This window comes from Tursiops truncatus, chromosome 3 (assembly GCF_011762595.2).
Source record: "Tursiops truncatus isolate mTurTru1 chromosome 3, mTurTru1.mat.Y, whole genome shotgun sequence".
NCBI classification, from domain to species: domain Eukaryota; kingdom Metazoa; phylum Chordata; class Mammalia; order Artiodactyla; family Delphinidae; genus Tursiops; species Tursiops truncatus.
In genome coordinates, this window is record NC_047036.1 from 152,380,786 (window position 1) to 152,399,031 (window position 18,246).

The following is an 18,246-nucleotide window of genomic DNA, read 5'->3' on the forward strand; positions in this document are numbered from 1 at the left end:
GAAGGAATGAAGGACAAAGACCATGGTAAATACGGGGGTCAATCGAACTGAAGATTGGCTGAGTGAAAGAACAATAATAAAGTCTGTGGAGGGACTTCCCTGGTGGTCCCATGGGTAAGACTCCATGCTCCCAATGCAGGGGCCCTGGGTTTGATCCCTGATCGGGGAACTAGATCCCACATGCATGCCGCAACTAAGAAGTCCACATGCTGCAACCAAGATGTCCGCATGCCGCAACTAAGACCCGGCGCAGCCAAAATAAATAAATATATTTTTTTAAAAAGTCTTCAGTTATACAGAGAACAGTACCTCGGAAATCAAAGGGTAGTAACTGGAATTTAAGTGTTCTAAGGTCTTTGCACAGTCACCAAGTCAGGAGATACACTAATATCTTATAGCCCCTGATACGCGCTGAGAAGGCACACATCTCTGTGGTACCCTTCCTCATGCTGCTCAGCCTCAGATAAACACAAGCTGAGGATATTCTACAACACACCTGGCCAGTGCTCTTCAAAAAGTGAGGTCACAAAAGATGAGGAAGGATTAAGGAAATGTCAGAGCCTGGAGGAGACTAAGAAGACATGATAACTAAACGCCTTGTGGGGTGCTGGGCTGGATCCTGAACCAGAAAGGGGACATTAGGAGAAAAACTGGTTGAATGCAAATGAAGTCCACAATTTACAGTACCGAACCGCTGTTAACTTCTCAGTTGTCAACACTGTACCTGGTTATGTTTGACATTAACATGAGTGGAGGCTGAGTCAAGGGTATAAGGAAACTCCACTATTTTTGTAACTTTTCTCTAAGACCAAAACTATTTCAAAATTAAATCTAAAAACAATCACCCAGAAACACTGACTGTTAACATTTCTGGTGTATTTTCTGCCTGTCCCTTATCTTGCACGGGGTGATGTTCTACGCTCCACATAAATAAGATCATGTCAGACACGTGGTTTTATTCTAAACCAGGCTTTCGGAGATGTTACCATGTTACAAATAAGGAAATTAAGGTCTAGAGCAGGTTAAAGGTCATACAGTTAATAAAGGCCCAGACTCAAGGTGAGTGCAGGTCCCCTGATGCTAAATTTCAGAATCGCACTAACCCAATTTTTGAAGGGTAAGTTCATCCACTTGTTCACGTATGCATTTGACCATACCCCGCACCTGCTGTGGGGAGACAGTCTAGGAGACCATGATCCCACCATTAACCTGCTTCCATGCTAAAGGTTTTATACTGCAGCCCAGGGCTCCCAGCCACACAGCCTGCCTGGTGTGACTGGGTAGGACAAGGTGATGTGCCCCTGCAAGAAAAGACTCATTGGGCTTCCCTGGTGGTGCAGTGGTTGAGAGTCCGTCTGCCGATGCAGGGGACACGGGTTCGTGCCCCGGTCCGGGAAGATCCCACATGCCGCGGAGCGGCTGGGCCCGTGAGCCATGGCTGCTAAGCCTGTGCGTCCGGAGCCTGTGCTCCGCAATGGGAGAGGCCACAACAGTGAGAGGCCTGCGTACCACAAAAAAAAAAAAAAAAAAATTCTAATTGTGGTAAAATACACGTCACACAATTTACCATCTTAACTATCTTCAAGTGTGCAGTTCAGTATTAGGTACATTTATATTGGGGCACCGATCTCCACAACGCTTTCATCTTGCGATGGACTTCCCCAGACTTCTCTCAATCCTTCCCCCTCCCTTCCATACTTCTCCACTGCCTGCCACCCATAAATCACTATAACCAAGGGACTGGAGCCCAGGTCTCACAGGTTCCAGGGCAAGATTCCCTGCTACCACCCTGGGTGGCAGCTGGGCCTGGGCCTAGCTGTGGGGCCAGTGGGCTGGCCAGGCAGCCTGGACTTCCGGGCAGCTTTCACACTGCAGTCCTGCTGCCTCCTGCAGATCGGAGTTCTCTGCCCCAGGGCAGGCACCAGAGCAAGCCCAGGCAGCTCTCAGCTTCCACCTCCTGTTTGCCTGAGGTTGCTCCAGGTCACCAGGGGAGGGTGGGCAGGGAGGGCAAGAGAGGTGAACTCAGGCTCCTCCCCAGCACGAGTGACTCAAGGAGGGGAGTCCAGGTCCCAGGAGTCCACTTTCATCCCAGGGCGTGGGGTGCAGGCAGGTGAGCAGGGTCCTACTCCCTCCACCCCGACAGCCACAATGCCCTGGTCGTGACACAGCTCTCAGGTTTAGAACAATCTTGGACCTGGCAGAAGCTACAGCGGGCACCAGGGGTTACCTGTTAGCCTGCTCTTGCTGTGGTCTGAAATCTTCAGTTGCTGCCTCTCCAGGAATGGCCAGCTCTCCTCCCTCCTCCCTTCACCCTCGGGCTAGGGCCTGGCCCCAGTGGACAAGAGAGGACAAAGGAGGGCAAAGAGTGAAGAGCGGGTGGGCGGGGGCCACACAGCTGTGAAGCCTCTGTAAGTGCCAGGTTCTTTCCCATGGGTTAAGCCATTTCATTTATGACCTGGTTCTGCCTGTTTACAAGTGAAGAAACTGAGGCTCAGAGAGGTCACCAGGAAGTTACAGACTCGGGATTAGAGCCAGGGCCGCCTTTCTTCATCCTCTTCCTCCTGGTTAGAAAGCAGTCATGAAGTGGCTTTTTTGCAGATGGTGGGTTCGAGCTGAGCATGGTCAACCGTCAGGTTTGGGGAGGCACTGGGGGACATGGACTGGAGGCTCAGAACTCGCTGTCTCCTGGGGGTGACTGCCAGATGACCCACAAGTGCCAACGCACTGCATCAAGCACACTGCCCCAGTGACAGAGGATGGGGGAGTGGTTTTGCCTTGGCGGTGGGAGGAGGGGCCTTGGGCACAGTGGATGCCCTTAATGGATTTTCCCAACAACAAGCACTCACAGATGAGGACACTGAGGCAGTCCCCAGCACAGAGGTCTGTGAGGCAGGGGCCAGAGCTGGGCCTGAAGGAGCTGTGGGACCAGTCCTGAAGATGGGACGCCACCTCTCAAGCAGGGGAGAGTGGAGACATAATGCATAGGCTGGAAAGTGCCCTCCAGGGCAGAGTGGGGAAAGGCCAAGAGCAGGCAGTAGGGAGCCCAGGCAGACTGCTGCAAAACTCAAGGAGAAAGGTGATGAGGCCAGAGGTGGCAGCCAGAGAGAAGGGGAAAATTCCAAGCCTCCATTGGTGGCTCCAGGGTTTTACAGTCTTGGCCACTCACAAGTAGCATGGATGCACATACTACCCAGCCCAGGGAAACTGACCCAAGACAATGTGAGTGCGTGCTGGGTGCGGGTTAACAGCCTTCCCAGCCACTTTAAGTCAGGCTCTGTGGCAAGCATTCTGACCTTCTGATCAACCTTCCTCATAAAAAGGAGAAGGACAAACTGACATTTACAGATGCCTACTATCTGCCAAGATACTGTGCTGCGCATGTGCTTCACAGATGATACTTCATTTAATCCTCCCAGCCAAATTATGATCCCCTTTTTGAGATGAGAAAACCAAGGTGTAGAGAAAGAAATGAAGTTGTCCAAGGCCAGCCGATTCAGGAAGTGGGTGCACCCAGGGAGCTTCTTTCCCTTCCCCGGCCCCAGGCATTAAGTGCCTTGCCCCTTGACTTCTGGGCAGTGTGGCTCCTGAGCCAACTCCACAGGGATGCCAAGTCTGGGGGCAGGTGGCCCAGGCAGAGGTATCTGCCCTGTGAGCCCAGGAAGGTGAGCAAAGTTCACTGCATACAACCCCCACCCCCGCCCACTCTGGCCTCTCCCACGCTGTCCAGGCAAGCAGGTAGAGGGGGACAGAGGCCTGGTTCCTGTCCAGCCCACCTTCTTTTTTTTTTTTTTTTTTTGCGGTACGCGGGCCTCTCACTGTTGTGGCCTCTCCCGTTGCGGAGCACAGGCTCCGGACGCGCAGGCTCAGCGGCCATGGCTCACGGGTGCAGCCGCTCCGCGGCATGTGGGATCTTCCCGAACCGGGGCACGAACCCGTGTCTCCTGCATCGGCGGGCGGACTCTTCAACCACTGCGCCACCAGGGAAGCCCCCACCTTCTTTTTTTGTTTTGTTTTGTTTTGTGTTTCACTGAGGCTGCTGGCATTTATTTTTTCTGGCATTTATTATTTATTATTGTAACCACATCAACTCTGTGGTTACCCATTAACCTTGGGTAAATGTCTCCACTCCTCTCGGAGTACTGTTTTGCTCAGCCTTCAAAAGGGAATAATACTGCTTACCTAAGAGGAGGCGGCGAGAATCAAGGAGGTGATGGACGGAACGCGCCTCTTCCGAAGCTGTCGGGTTCTGGAAACCGAGACGGGCGAGCGAGGCAGGAGGAGAGGAGACGGCAGCGGAGGAGCGGGACGGGCTGGGCGCCCTCTGGGAGCATCGGCCACGTTTCGGGCTGCGGACTGGCCCGGGTCCGAGCTGGCGCACACCTGGCGGCCGCGGCGCCCAGCGCAACCGGCAGGGAGCTCAGGCGCCACCGCCGCGCGGGATCTCGGCAGGCTGGGTTAGGCTGGAGCCGAGAGCCCGGGCGGGGCTCAGGTTGGCACGCAGTGGGCGGGGGTGGCCCCTGTCCCCGCCCCCCACATCCGGGGGCCTGGGCCTGGCTGTGGGCCGGCCGCGAGCCAGTGAGTCAGGCCGGGTTTTCCCTCCGCCTCTGGGCAAGGCTAGGGAGCGCTGCCGAACGAATTGGCGTCCGTCTCTCGCCAATCCGGCTTCGGCGCCCGCCCGCCCGCGTTTTTCCTGCGCCTGCCGCCTGGCCGCTCCATCCTGGTTCGCAGTCTCTGCTGGAGCCGGCGCCCTGGAGGGAAGGTTCAAGTCCGCGCAAGGGAGCTGCAGCGCGCGAGAGGTACAGAGCGGAGCCGGCATGGTGAGTGGGGCGCGTAGCGGCCTGGGGCCGGACTCGGGCGGGTGGGGCCGGCCGCCGAGGTCTAGCTTACCCGGCGACCTTGGCCAAGCCGGAGCCCTACGCCGGCCGAGGTTCACGGCTGAGAAGTGAGCGAGGGTGGCAAGATGCAGTGTGCGCCCAGGTACCCCTTGCTTCCAGATACCGAAGCACTGAGGTGCGGGATCGGGGACCGTCCGCGAGCAGGGACGCTCTGCTGGGAGGGCGGGCGGCAGGTTACGCTGCAAACGCGCTTTCCTTGGGGCAGCTCCTGGGACCCCTGCACCACTGCTGGGGTGGGGCAGTTGCCCTTGGCGCTGGAGCCTGACCTCGGCTTCCCTGCCCCCAGGCTATCCGCTCGGGGCAAGCCTTAGAGAGGAGCCTGGAAGAGACATCCCCTTCCGCCCCTCAGGTAGCTGGAGGACCTCCCGCAGTTCTGGGGGAGCCCTCGCCTCGGCCACAGCCTTCCCCGGGGAAATTACATGGAGATGCCAACCTCGCCTGCCCCTCCACCTTACCCACGAGACCCCTCTCCTGCCCTCTCCCGCCCCCTCCGGGGTCCCCGCTTCCTCCGCTAACCCCCTACCCTGTACGAGCGGCAGCTGCCAGCCTGCTGCCAGGGGTCCCATGAATAGGGGACGCTCCCAGGTCTTGAGCACCATCCCAGTCTGGCCACAACCTTTGGCCAAAATGAGGGCCCGCCTGGGGTCGGGCGGAAATCGGGGCCCTGACTGCGTCCAGAAAAAGGACTGGGACCTGTCATCTCCCACCCAGCAATCTCCCCGCCTCCACGAGCAGATCGGGGCTCTCCTCGCTTGCACCAGGAGCTCAGCCTGTCCCTCGGCCTCGGTGCTCCCTGCCCGGCCTAGGGAGGGACAGAGGCAGGAGGCTATCCTGGGCCCGGTGATCGGCCTCCTCCCAGAGCCCTCTTAGGCAGGGCTTCTCTCTCTATCGGCTGGCTGTGTGTGGGTGTGTATGTGCGAGACTGAATGAATGCAGCCAGCCTGCTCCCGCCACCGCCTATAGAGCTAGCAGCTTCCAGGGCTCAGAGTCCAAATGCAGCCGTGCTTCCACTATTTCTTCCTGACCCAGGGGCAAGGAGGGGGGATTACAGGCTGAGGGGACGGAGATCCAAACCAACTTGGTTGCAGGTGCCCTTGCGAGTGTGGGGAGCTGAGCAGATATAATACACAGCAGTGTGTGCCCATGGAGGGCAGCTGGGACAGCCTGGAGCAGAAGAGAGGGCCTTGCCTGGGCAGTTGGGATTGCTCTTCGTGTGGGATCTTAGGCAGCTCACCTCTTTCTGGGCCTCAGTTTCCCTAGCTGTAAGATGGGGTAAGGGTAACTACTGTCTTCCCCGCCTCCATGAGGCTGTCGTGGAGATGAGATGATGAAACAAAAGGGCTGATAAAAACTGTAGAGTGCTGTGCAACTGTAAGTGACCATATAGTGATACTAAGAATCACTCCTGCAGCATTTAGACGCTGGACTCTGCCTTTTCACAGGTCGAAGTGGGACTAGGGAATGCCAGCCTCTCCCATTCCCTCCTTGGGCCCCTCTTACTGACTGCCCCCTCTTTTGGAGCTGGGACATTCCAGTCCCATTCCTCAGGGGCAGCTGCAGTCATGGCCCTCAGCAAAGCTGATCCCAAAGCAGGTGGTGGGACCCTCCCCTGGGGCCAGGGCTCAAGAGGGGCTAAAGGCAGCCAAGGCCAGACTGGGAGCTTCCTACCCGAGTACTCTGGGTGCACCCCAGAGGAGATGCACAGTGGGGTCAGGGCAGGCTTCTAAACGTGGGGAGCCTGTGTACAGTTTCCTATGTAGCTGAACGTGACCTTAGGCATGTTTTACCTCCTGGGCCTCAGTTTTCTCTTCTGAAGTGGGGGATGACAATATTCCCTTCCCATGTGTGTTGTGAGCACGTGGTAGGCCCAGCAGCAGGCTGACTCAACAAGGCACCCACCAAGGGATACTGGGATGCCTCCCTGAGTGTCCTCTCTTTTTCTGCTTCATGGCCAGGGTGGTCCCCCAGCCCTGTTCTCCTGTCTCCACCAAGGGTTCGTCCAAAGGAGATGCTCCCAGTGTCCAGGCTCTCCGTGTTTCTGGCTAATCTTGGAGCGGGTGGAGGGGGAGGTGGAAGCAGGAGTAAAGGGGCCCTGTTGGGGCTAACCGGGACCTGTGCAGAATAGGACCTATGTGGCCCAGCCGAAACCTTGCTGGCAGGGCGGTGGGGTGGTGGTGGTGAGGTTCAGCTCTGTGCAGAGCTCTGGTCCCCAGGCACATAATGAGTTCTGGGCGGGGAAGCCCAGGCACTTGGAGGAGGAGGCCCTGTTTTTCGCTCTGGCGGTCCCAGAGAGGCTGCAAGGCACTTGCTGTCTCTCTCTCCCTCCTCCCCCCACACATCCTCTCCTGCACAGCTGCTCTGGCCTGAGTGGACCAGTCCCTGGGCTTCCAAGCAATGGAAAGGCATGTGTGTATTGGGGGTGTGGGGGAGGCAGGGGAGGTGGATGGACTCCTTTAGGAAAAAGGACTGTCCCCAGACTGAGACCTGGGCAGGGTGGAGCCTCCCAAAAGCCAGGGGCCTTGGCCCTACTGGGGGGGCTAATAATATAGCCAGAGAAGTTATCTAGGAGGGGTGGAGGGTGGAGGGTGGGGGCCTTAGGGAAAGACAAAGGGAAGGGCTGTTTTTGCCCCTCCATCTAGCTCCATAGTTATTTCAAATTGCTCAACTCACTTGTGGAGAAAAGCCGATCCTGTGTGTGTGTGTGTGTGTGTGTGTGTGTGTGTGTGTGTGCGCGCGCGCGCGCGCACACACACACACACACACTCCCCTACATCTAGCAGCCTTGGGACTAGGGAGGACAATATGTATTCGTGCGTTATGTGTGTGTCTGGAAGGTGATCAGTGCTGTGTGGATGACCTTGAGCGTGACTGTGTCTGCTGTTGGATCCTCTCTGTGTCCTCTAACGGAGGAACTTACGTGCCGCTGGTGGCACTGACTGGACTGCCGTATGTGTGTGGTGTATGTGCTGTTTTGGCCCATGGCTGCCTCTCCCCTGGACCTGAGACCCTTTGTGGGGATTATGGAGTGTCGGTTATTGCTCCCTGAGATAGGAAATAAGGCTCTGGCCAGCAGACGTGAGGCACTGTGTGTTTGGGATAAAGTGGGCATATTTGGCACCACTGCCACCATCCCAGCCACCATGCTCTCACCAGGTTTACAGTTCACAAGCCCTTTCACCTCCCCATCTCTGTGACTGTCACAGCAACCCTATAAGGATGGCAGGGCAGGTAGAGTCTTTCCCACTTTGGGGAAAGGTGGGGAAACTGAGGCATGGCGAAGGGAGGTGCTTCGTGGAGAGATGGTGTGAGAGTGTGCTGGAGACCACATTCTCTGCTGTCTACCTCCCCAAGAAGCAGTGACAGGAGTTCAGTGGGCTGTGTGACACAGCGGTGTCTGTTGCTGGGTGGGCTTGTCATGGTGAGGGGGTGTCAGATTGGGGGGCAAGATGCTTCAATTCCAACTCTTGGGCTGTGGGTGACATCCTGGGTCCCCACTAGACATTTGGCAGTCGTGTTACTAGAATCACAGGCATCCTCACTCTGACCAGCTCTGTGACCTTGGGCAAGCCACTTCACCTTTCGGAGCCCCCAGTGCCCTTACCTAAAAAACCAGATAGTTAACCATATGCCAGGGCTCCGTGAAACCCCTACGCAGGGCCATGTCACTGTAGGTGCCCAGCACCTGTCATTCCTTATCTGGATGACTCTCTTAACCCTGTGTGGCTTGTGACACCCCCAGAGAGGTTGAGCTGTCTGGGGGCTGGTAGGGGAGGGTTGGGAAGGTTGCTTTTGCCCGGGGTGAGATTGAGGGCCACAGGGTGTGGGGGCAGGGCTGTGCCCTTCCACCCCCCTCCCTCCTTCCCACTCCCTGTGAGCTTTGTGTTCTACAAACACAAAACCTGGAAATGGTTGAGGAAGATGGAACCTCCTAACCATTGTTTGGAGCGGGAGTCAGTGTCCCGGAAGCATATTGGGTTGTGGGGCAGGGCGGGGGGATGGACTGGCAGCTGCATTGTGCCTGCTGGGTGTCTGTCCGTGAATGGGAACAGCTGGGTGGGAGGCAGAGAAGGTGGCATTCATTCACTTGGCAAGTCCTTTCTGAGCACCTACTGTGTGCCAGGTGCTGGCCTGGATCCAGCGGGGCACTAGGGACAGGCCCTGCCCTCCACAGTGTGGTCCCAGCACAGGTGGGAGACCTGGTCGCTCAGGAACTTGCTGGCGGCGTTCACGTGTCTACCAGCTAAGCTCAGCTTCAGCCAGCCTGTGTTGATCCTGGCTGTAGGCCAGGCCCTGGACTGGGCGTTTTGTCCTCTAATCTTAGTCAGTCCTCCCAGCATCCCTGAGTGATAAGAGTTGTCATGGCCATTGTCCAGATGAGGAAGCCAGAGCCCACACACTGACTGGTTCCACACATTGGGTCAGGATTTGGGTCCCGCTGCCTGGTGGTGGGCTTTGGAGGGGCAGCATATACAGGGGCTGGCAGGGCTCCAGCTGCCCCTTCCCCCTGCCTCGCACCACTGCCCCAACATGGACACCTGTTCCGGAACTTGTGGCCATTGTTCCCACTGTCCTTCCCCTCGGGCCCTTCCTGTTTGTATCCGTCGTGCGGTAGCCCCCAACCCCACCCGTGCCAGGTGTTTCCCTTGGGAAAACTCTGACCCTCTGCAGGAAGAGGGGTTGAGTGGGGTTTTTCCCCCTCCCAAGGGAAGAAGGAATGGAAATTCTGAGGCCACCAGCCCTGGTTCTCTGGTGCCCTCTGCCCACCCACAACATTAGGTGCCTGGCAAGAGAATGAACAAAGTTAGAGTCAGACAGCGATGGAGTCCTCAGCTGGCCCAGTCCTGGGAGGGGCCCCTATCCTGCTGCTTCAGGTCCTGGTCCCCCGTGACCCCAGTCATACCCTGGCCCCTAGTCGGAGCTGGAGCACTAGACAGGTAGCCTTGGGACCTCTACTCCTTTCTCTAGGAATCCTGTCCTGGATTCTCTCTGGAACCCACATCTGCCACTCCTGGGTGGGCCAGGTGGGGAGCTGACACGGAGAGCAAGCACTTGGTTTTAGGGCATCAGGGGAGTTGGGCAGCAAGCGCCTACCTGCTCTGATGGAGCCTCCCGACCCCCAGAAGCAGCCGCCTGTGCCCTGGTGAAACTTCATGGCCACAGCCCCAGGCCCTGCTGGCATTGCCATGGGCAACGTGGGCAGCCTGTTGGAACGGCAGGACATTTCCCCTGAAGAGCTACGGGCAGCACTCGCAGGGTCTCGGGGCTCCCGCCAGCCTGATGGGCTGTTCCGGAAAAGCTTGGGCCAGCGCGAGCTCTTCAGCTACCTGCACCTCCCCAAGAAGGACAGCAAGACCACCAAGCGGGCCTCTCGGACCGAGCCTGCCGACTATGCCACCCTCTACTACCAGGAACATCCTCGGGCCAGTGACTTCAGCAAGACTTCGCTGCCTGAGCGGGGTCGTTTTGACAAGGTGTGCCTCTGCCGTGCCCCTCCCTACTGTGGTAGTGTGGGGATGGGGGCTTCCTTGGAGACCCTGATGCTGGGATGGGATGTGAAAGTCTTTTTTTTTTTTTTTTAATAACATGCGGAATTTTTTTTAAATATATAATTTATTTATTTGGTTGCACTGGGTCTTAGTTGCGGCAAGTGGGCTCCTTAGTTGCGGCACATGGGCTCCTTAGTTATGGCAGGTGGCCTCCTTAGTTGCAGCATGCATGTGGGATTTAGTTCCCTGACGAGGGATTGAACTGGGGCCCCTTGCATCGGAGCGCAGAGTCTTAACCACTGCGCCACCAGGGAAGTCCCATGAAAGTGTTGCTATGGGCAGGCTTGAGACTTGGTCACTGCCTCTTGGTGACATGTCCCCCATGTTCTCAAAGAGGATTCCCAGGGGCTGCGGGAGGGAGCATCGGAGGGCAGAGCAGAGCAGTCAGCCCAGGGTCTCATTCCTGCCCTCTCTTCCTGGCAGTGCCACATTCGCCCATCAGTATTCAAGCCGACAGTGGGCACCGGGAAAGGCTTCCTGTCCACGCAGAGCCTGGCGGCCCACAAGGGTCAGAAGCTGTGGCGCAGCAATGGCAGCCTGCACACGCTGGCCTGCCACCCTCCCCTGAGCCCAGGGCCCCAGGCCAGCCAGGCCCAGGCCCGTGCCCAGCTGCTGCACGCCCTCAGCCTGGATGAGGGTGGCCCTGAGCCCGAGCCCAGTCTGTCCGACTCCTCCAGTGGAGGCAGCTTTGGCCGCAGTCCCAGCACTGGTCCCGGCCCCTTCTGCTCCTCCCTGGGCCACACTAACCACCTCGGGGGCTCCCTGGACCGGGCCTCACGGGGTCCCAAGGAGGCTATGCTGAGCTGCTTGCCTGAACCACCACCCCCCTACGAGTTCTCCTGCCCCACTGCCGAGGACATGGTGGCCGTGCTGCCCGACACCTGCGAGGAGCTCAAGAGGGGCCTCAGTGATGAGAATGGCACCAACCCCTTCACGCAGGTGAGAGCAGCCCCTGCCTTGGTGTGCTGTTCTGTCCCTTGGCATTAGAGTACAGGGCAAACAGAGGGTCACCAGCCAGCTCTCCCACATGGCTCTGGGCACAAGAGAATAAGGAAGAGAGAGGTGATTTGGCTCCTCTCCCCAAGCCCCACGTGGTGGGGATGTCATGGCATTGGTGGTCCTTGCTGGGAGTTGGGTGGGAGGGAGACTCCCTGGGAGGGCCATGTGTTGAGGACACTTCACCTCTGGAGGACATCGTGGGTTAGGGCACATGTGTGGCCAGAGCATTGGACCCTGGACCCTGTGGTGTTGAGGCACAGGATGTTAGAAGCAGCTGGAGTGTTGGATCTGTGGGCCAGCCATGGGAGTGCAGGCAGTCGGTGTCTGGGAGGCAGGGCCGTGTGTGGATATCAGGGCATGGCAGGTGCCTCTTCCTCTTGGCAGGTGCTGGAGGAGCGCCAGCGTCTGTGGCTGTCTGAGCTGAAGCGCCTATACGTGGAGCAGTTGCATGAGGTGACCCAGAAGGCCGAGCGTAGTGAGCGCAACCTCCAGCTGCAGCTGTTCATGGCCCAGCAGGAGCAACGGCGCCTACGCAAGGAGCTGCGGGCACAGCAGGGCCTGGGCCCAGAGGCCGATCCCAGTGCCCGATCAGAGGAAGAAGCCCGATGGGAGGTGAGAGACTAGGCATTCAGAAACTCCTGCCCTCATTACTGTCATCCCATCCTCTAGCTGCCTTCCAACTGGTCCCCCCTTACCCTGCTTTGCTTGGCTCTTGCCCATCCCTGTCCCCCTTCAGGTGTGCCAGAAGACAGCAGAGATTAGCCTCCTGAAGCAGCAGCTGCGGGAGGCCCAGGCTGAGCTGGCACAGAAGCTTGCTGAGATCTTCAGCCTGAAGACGCAACTTCGGGGCAGCCGGGTGCAAGCCCAGGCCCAGGACGCAGAGCTGGCCCAGCTGCGAGAGGCTGTGCGGAGCCTGCAGGAGCAGGCCCCTCGGGAGGAGGCCCCAGGCAGCTGTGAGACCGATGACTGCAAGAGCAGGGGGCTGCTGGGGGAGGCAGGAGGCAGTGAGGCCGGCGATGGTGCCGAGCAGCTGCGGGCTGAGCTGCTGAAGGAGCGGCTCCGGGGCCAGGAGCAGGCGCTGCGCTTTGAGCAGGAGCGGCGGATATGGCAGGAGGAGAAGGAGCGGGTGCTGCGCTACCAGCGGGAGATCCAGGGGGGCTACATGGACATGTACCACCGCAACCAGGTGCTGGAACAGGAGCTGCGGGCACTGCGGGAGCCCCTCGCGCCCTGGAGCCCTCGGCTTGAGTCCTCCAAGATCTGAGGCCAGCGGAGTGAGCTGACAGCAGAAGCACTGTCAGAAGATGGCTTGCACAAGCCCACTCTGAGACGGCCAGCTCCTTCCTTACGTTGGTCTGGGGCAGAATCTGCTGTGACCAGCCAAAGATGGAGAGGCTCGCTGAGAGAAGGGATCCAGTGGGGCTGTGGGCTGGATGGGTGCCAGCAGCAGGAGCCAGGGCAAGGCCCTACTGGCTGAGGAATACCCAGGCAGAGCCCAGCCCTGCTCTCTGAAGTAGGTGTGGCCCAGGAAAGGAGGTTTGGGAGTGAAGAGCCCTGTGATGCAGAAGGGCCAGTGTGAGGGAGGGAGACTGGGGTGGGAACACTGGCCTCCCCAGAATAAAATCACATTTTCTACGAGGAGGCACCAGGTGATGATGTTGGGCCTGTCCCTGACCTGAGTCCAGAGGATAGTGGACGGTCAGGGTTAGGGCTGTTGTCCCAGGCTGTAGCTCCACCATGTTCATGGTCAGTGGGGAGGGTATGCCTTGTGCCTCTGTGTGCAGCTGCTGGACATGCACGTTGGGGACTGGAGGAATCCTTGCCCTGGCACCACAGAGTTCCTTAGCTGCCATGTGGGATGAAATTCCTTTCTTTAGCATCAGTGGGACTTTTCAGAAGGCAAGTCAGCCAAGGTATTGCTATAACATGAAACAACATCCTCTTTTTGGAAAGGCTGGGCCCCAGGTTCCCAGGCCCAGCTGGATGCGGGGCCGGCCTAACACAGCTTCTGCTGGAGAACCTTAAGCCTCCAGGAGGGGCCCTGCCCCTCCCAGAACATACCTCCCACCTTTCTCTCTGGCTTGTGCACCCCTCCCTCCGTTGGGATGAGGGCCCTGGGAAGGTGCGGGAGATGAGGCAGAGAAGGCTTGGTAAAGGGCCAGAACCACAGCCCTTTACCACAGAACCACAGGGAATGTGGACATTTCCCTGTAGGCATGGGGGGCCATGGGGTATTCTTGAGCAGGAGTGAGATATGATCTGATTTGTATTCTGGAAAGTTCTTTCCTGGAAGGAAGCACCCCCATCCCTGGCCCTGCATTTGGCTCCGTGACCCTTGCTCTTAGCCAAGGCTGGTCCTTGGCCCCTAAAACCCACTCCCATCCTTGCCCTCTCAGACATCTGGCTTCCCCTCTGGCCCATTGCTCCCTCCTGGGTGGGTGATCTGGAGCGCAGAACAAGTCTGGCTGTGCACGAGGCATCTCCCTAGCCCTTGCTCTGGAGTTTGGTGTCCTTACAGATGCATCCGTGTAACTGCTGCCATGCGTGGAGAGCTTCCTGCCTGCCTGGTGCTGTGTTAGGCTGTCAGGGCATGGGGGGGTCAGGGTTGAATGAGATGTGCTTCCTGCCACAGGGGAGCCAGCACACAGAAGTCTCCCTCCCAGGCCCAGTCATGGTGGGGCAGTGGCCACGTCTGAGATCTCTGCAGAGACCCCCAGTTTGTTCCCTAATGGCTGTGATCAGCTCCTTCCCTGGCCACGCCTGGCGGCCCCCTCAGGCCCCAACAAGTGGGTCCTGGTGGTGGAGTGGAGTCGCTGTGCAGGGGTCTGGATGCAGCTGTGGAGTGTGAGCCAGTGTGCCCCACCTTTTTAGGGCAGAGCAGGGTGTGTGTTGTCTGCCGTGGGGGTGGTGTGTTTATGTGTGTGAGTGTCAGGTGTGTATAGTAGAGATGTGCTGTGGGTGGTGGGTGTGTCTAAGGGGGTGTGTTTGGGGTTCCTGGGTTGGAGGCCTGGAGGGCTGCTTCCTGGTCCCTCTCTCTGTTGCATTCTTTCCCACCAGTCTCAGCCCCTTTTAGCACTGACCAGGCTTGCCTGGAGCCTGTGACCAGGGCAGACCCCTGGGCCTAGCTGAGACCCATCTGGGCTCACCCCTGAGCCCAGGTCCTCTGCCTGGGGAGGGAAAGCAGGGACACTTGGGTTAGGCTGGCCTGTCCATGACAGGCCTTGATACCCATTTCACACACCCCTTCTAATCGAGGTTTCTGGGTCAATGGTTCCTCCGAAGGGCCCTCCAGAGCTCAGTGCTAGCCTGAAGACTGAGTCACCCCCAGGGCCTGGAGCTGGTCAGGCTGGGTGCCCACGTGCCCCACAGTGGCTGGGGTCCACCTTTTGGTGTCCCAGCTCTGCAGAACAGCTCCCCACCCAGCAATTAGGGAGCTGGGCTGGCCAGTATAGCCAGCGGGGAGTGGGCGGGCGGTACCAAAACTTGGCAGCTGTGCCAGAAACCAAAGCCAGGCCCAGATGTAGGGGGAGGGCACGAGAGAGCCGAAGCTGGGGTGGCTCAGAGGGAACCAGATCCCTGTGAGCTCATCCCTGCTGGGAAAACCAGTTCCCTGTCCCCAAGCCGGCTGGGTGGCTCCGGGGCCAGGCGATCACAGGTGCCACTGTAGTGGCTACTGCTTGGGGCAGCCCCTCTGTCCTGCCCCTGGTGGACCCCTCAGCTCCCCAGCTGTCCTCAGACCCCCTCCCCCAGCAGACTAGGCCCAAGAGCTAATTCTCTCCAGACTGAGACTAGCTCCCTACACTGGGCTCCCTGCCCTTGGTCCCTCTTGTTCTCAGCTCAGATAGCTTCACACCCTCCAGTGGCTCCCTGGGCCCCTTAACCTGTCACTTGAGGCCTCTGACAGTCTCCCTCCAGGGTCACTGATAGTGGTGCCTCTCCTGATGCCAGCAGCCCTCTGGGCCCTCATTCTCCAGGTGCCCCCTCACAGTGCTCAGATCTTGCCTCCTTAGGAAAGCCTTCCCTGCACTGACACCCTGCCTAGGCAATTCCTCATTCCCTATGCCCACATCCCCTCCGTCTCTCCACCAGATTTTTCTGTGCTGTTGGAATTGTCAGTTTGCCTCTGTTTCCACTGGGCTGTGGGCATGGTTGGGGCAGGGCCGGCTCTTCTGTTTTCATCCCCAGAGCCTGCTCTGGTTCTAGCCCAGCAGACACTGGGGGGCTTTGGAGTCAAGAGAGACCACACCCCTCCCCTGACTAGCATATGGATTCAAGCTGGTGGGGCGGGGGGAAGATGGCAAAGGCTCCAGCTCCAAGCATTCATTCACCTTTCGTGCCATCTGGTCTGAACCAGGTCTGTGCCAAGCACTGCCATTCACTGCACAGTGATGTACTGAGTGCCTCCCTCGGGGAGGAAGCCAAGGTGCTCAAAGCCTCTGCCCCTGTGGCCCTTCCCGGAGGGTGGGGGAGAGAGACAACACACACACAGGTCCACAGTAGTGACTGGGCCAGAAAAGTGCGAACATACAGAGGTGGGGATAACAGAGGCACCTCCACAGTGGTGAGCAAGTCAGCAGATCTCGGAGAAGGCAGAGGGAGCCCATCTGGGGGATGGAGAGTAAATTTCTTTGAGACTGGGGGAGCTGCAGGTATTAGGGAAACTTTTTCCAAAGAGGGTGCAGGTGACAATTCAGATTGCATAACCCACCACCCTAGTAGGTGGGGGCTTTACCCCTCTGTATTGGATTCAGGAAAGAAAAAGAATGTGCTGTTTCTTGCAACAAAAACAAAAGTGGAATAGGTCATGAGAGGTGAAGTTTGAGTGCCATGGGAGTTCAGAGGAGAGCTGGCTCACTTATCACTCCAGGTCATAGTGGGGCAGGGGGACAGATGTTGACCAAACTTTGGTCGGCCACTTCCGAGCTTTCTTTTTCACTGTGCCTTCCTGTGTCCTTATGCAGTCCAGTTCTAGCGAGAATCCTGCTAACTTAGGTTAGACAGAGTTCTCCCATCCTCCATATCTGATCACCTTCCATATCTAATCTGGTTCCTCAGCCTCCACCATCTCCAGGGTTATGTCTGGTCACTCTGGCCTGCCTTCACTGAGAATCCTCTGAAGTTGTTTAGCCAGTTCCCCCTGCACCTTGAGGTTTCCTCTTAGTAATTTTCCATCTGCTGACCTCCACCCTGCTCCTTGGCTATGAATTCAACGTTTCCTGGTTATATTTGGAGTTGAGGCCACTCTCTGGCCCCTACCACAAAACCCCATTCCAGTAGCCCCCTTGAATAAAGTCTTCCTTACCATATTCTTTAACACGTGTCATGAGTAATTTTTTTCTTTAACAGGGGTAATCTTCTCAGAGGAGGGGAAGTTGTGGGTATTTCCTCTGGAGTAGGGTGAGATGAAGGCATTCCAGGATGGGCCTGGATTTGGTCACGGGGAAGCGTGTGGCAGGTCTATGAGAGGATCTTGTCTGGAAAGGGGTGAAAGGAGGCAAGCTGGACAGCCTGCCAAGCTGGCACAGAAGGACTTCACCTCCTGTGACTGTGGGTGGGTCCCTCAGGCAGCCAAGGGGAAGGGCCAGAACCAGGACTGGCTTTGTGTGTGTGTGACCTGTGTAGTCACCAAGGGCCCCACACTCAGAAGGGCCTTAGACTTGGTGCAATGCTCTGCTGTCATCATCCGGAAGTTAATGATGTTTGAACAAAGGGCCTCGCATTTTCATTTTGCTCTGGGGCCTGCAAATGATATAGCTGCTCCTGGCCTGAACCAAAGCTTTGCAAGGAATGGCAGGGGTAGGGAGAAACAGGAGACTGGTTGGGAGTCACCTGGAGGGTGGAAGGAAGAGCAGAGCCTGAGCGGGCAACTTGAACTGATGTTGAGCCCTGATGCTCCCAGGTTCTGCAGAAGGCAGGTGGTGGCTGCACTACCCGCTGTTGCCCCCCATCCCCCCAGCTATTCATCTTTTCCTAGCCTGGCCTTCCTGGACACACTCTGGGAGGCAAGGAAGGCTGTTTTTCAGGAGAGCACTCCAGGGCTTGTCCTCTCTATCAAGAACCTTTCTTCCCTCCCTCCCTCCCTCCCTTGCTTCCTTCCTTCCTTCTTTGTTATCTAGTATGCTCTTTGTGTACTGGCCTCCCTAACCCCTGCCATTTTTTTTTCTTTTTTTTTTTGGCGGTACGCGGGCCTCTCACTGTTGTGGCCTCTCCCATCGCGGAGCACAGGCTCCAGACGCGCAGGCTCAGCGGCCATGGCTCACGGGCCCAGCCGCTCCGTGGCATGTGGGATCTTCCCGAACCGGGGCACGAACCCGTGTCCCCTGCATTGGCAGGTGGACTCTCAACCACTGCGCCACCAGGGAAGCCCACCCCTGCCATTTTTAAGGTATAATTTACATACAGGAAAATTCACTGCTTTGACAGTACAGAGAATTGTACAACCAGCCCTACAGAATAGCCAAGATACAGAATAGTTCCATCATTCCCCCCAAATCCCCGTGTACCTCTGTAGTCAGCCATTCTACCCCACCCTCAGGCAACCAATGATCTGCTTTCTCAATAACCTTGTGTTTGTTTTTCTTTTTTGCCCTTTTTGTGAGCAGTGTTTAATCCCACCACATATTAGAACATATTACAAAGTAGTGAGTAAAACAGTATGACATTCGTATAAAAATAAAACTGTGCCTCAGTGGGAAGAATGAAGAGCAAGAAATAGATTTCATTTTGTAGAAAAATCTTAATATTATGGTAACGGGCTTCCAAATGAGCGGGTAACGAAGATTATTTTTTAAGCAGTTCTGGGATAA

The 18,246-nt window shown here is 57.3% G+C and overlaps 1 protein-coding gene and 1 pseudogene across 4 annotated transcripts; one reads left to right on the forward strand and one right to left on the reverse strand.

The window, feature by feature from the left end:
* Nucleotides 1-4,474, reverse strand: part of LOC101319047 (glycine cleavage system H protein, mitochondrial-like) — a 42,765-nt pseudogene extending 38,291 nt beyond the window's left edge.
* A 136-nt stretch (nt 4,475-4,610) lies between these two features.
* N4BP3 (NEDD4 binding protein 3) lies at nt 4,611-16,746 on the forward strand. 4 transcript variants are annotated; one of them, XM_033853653.2, is made up of 5 exons: nt 4,611-4,817; nt 9,861-10,366; nt 10,865-11,380; nt 11,825-12,052; nt 12,177-16,746. In XM_033853653.2, the coding sequence occupies exons 2-5, from the start codon at nt 10,046-10,048 to the stop codon at nt 12,702-12,704; spliced, it is 1,593 nt and encodes a 530-aa protein (XP_033709544.1). In that variant the 5' UTR covers nt 4,611-4,817; nt 9,861-10,045; the 3' UTR covers nt 12,705-16,746. The 4 variants fall into 4 exon arrangements, with proteins under 4 accessions (XP_033709544.1, XP_033709545.1, XP_033709547.1 ...); XM_033853654.2 differs by having other exon boundaries at nt 10,016-10,366; XM_033853656.2 differs by having other exon boundaries at nt 10,019-10,366.
* The last annotated feature ends 1,500 nt before the right edge of the window (nt 16,747-18,246 follow it).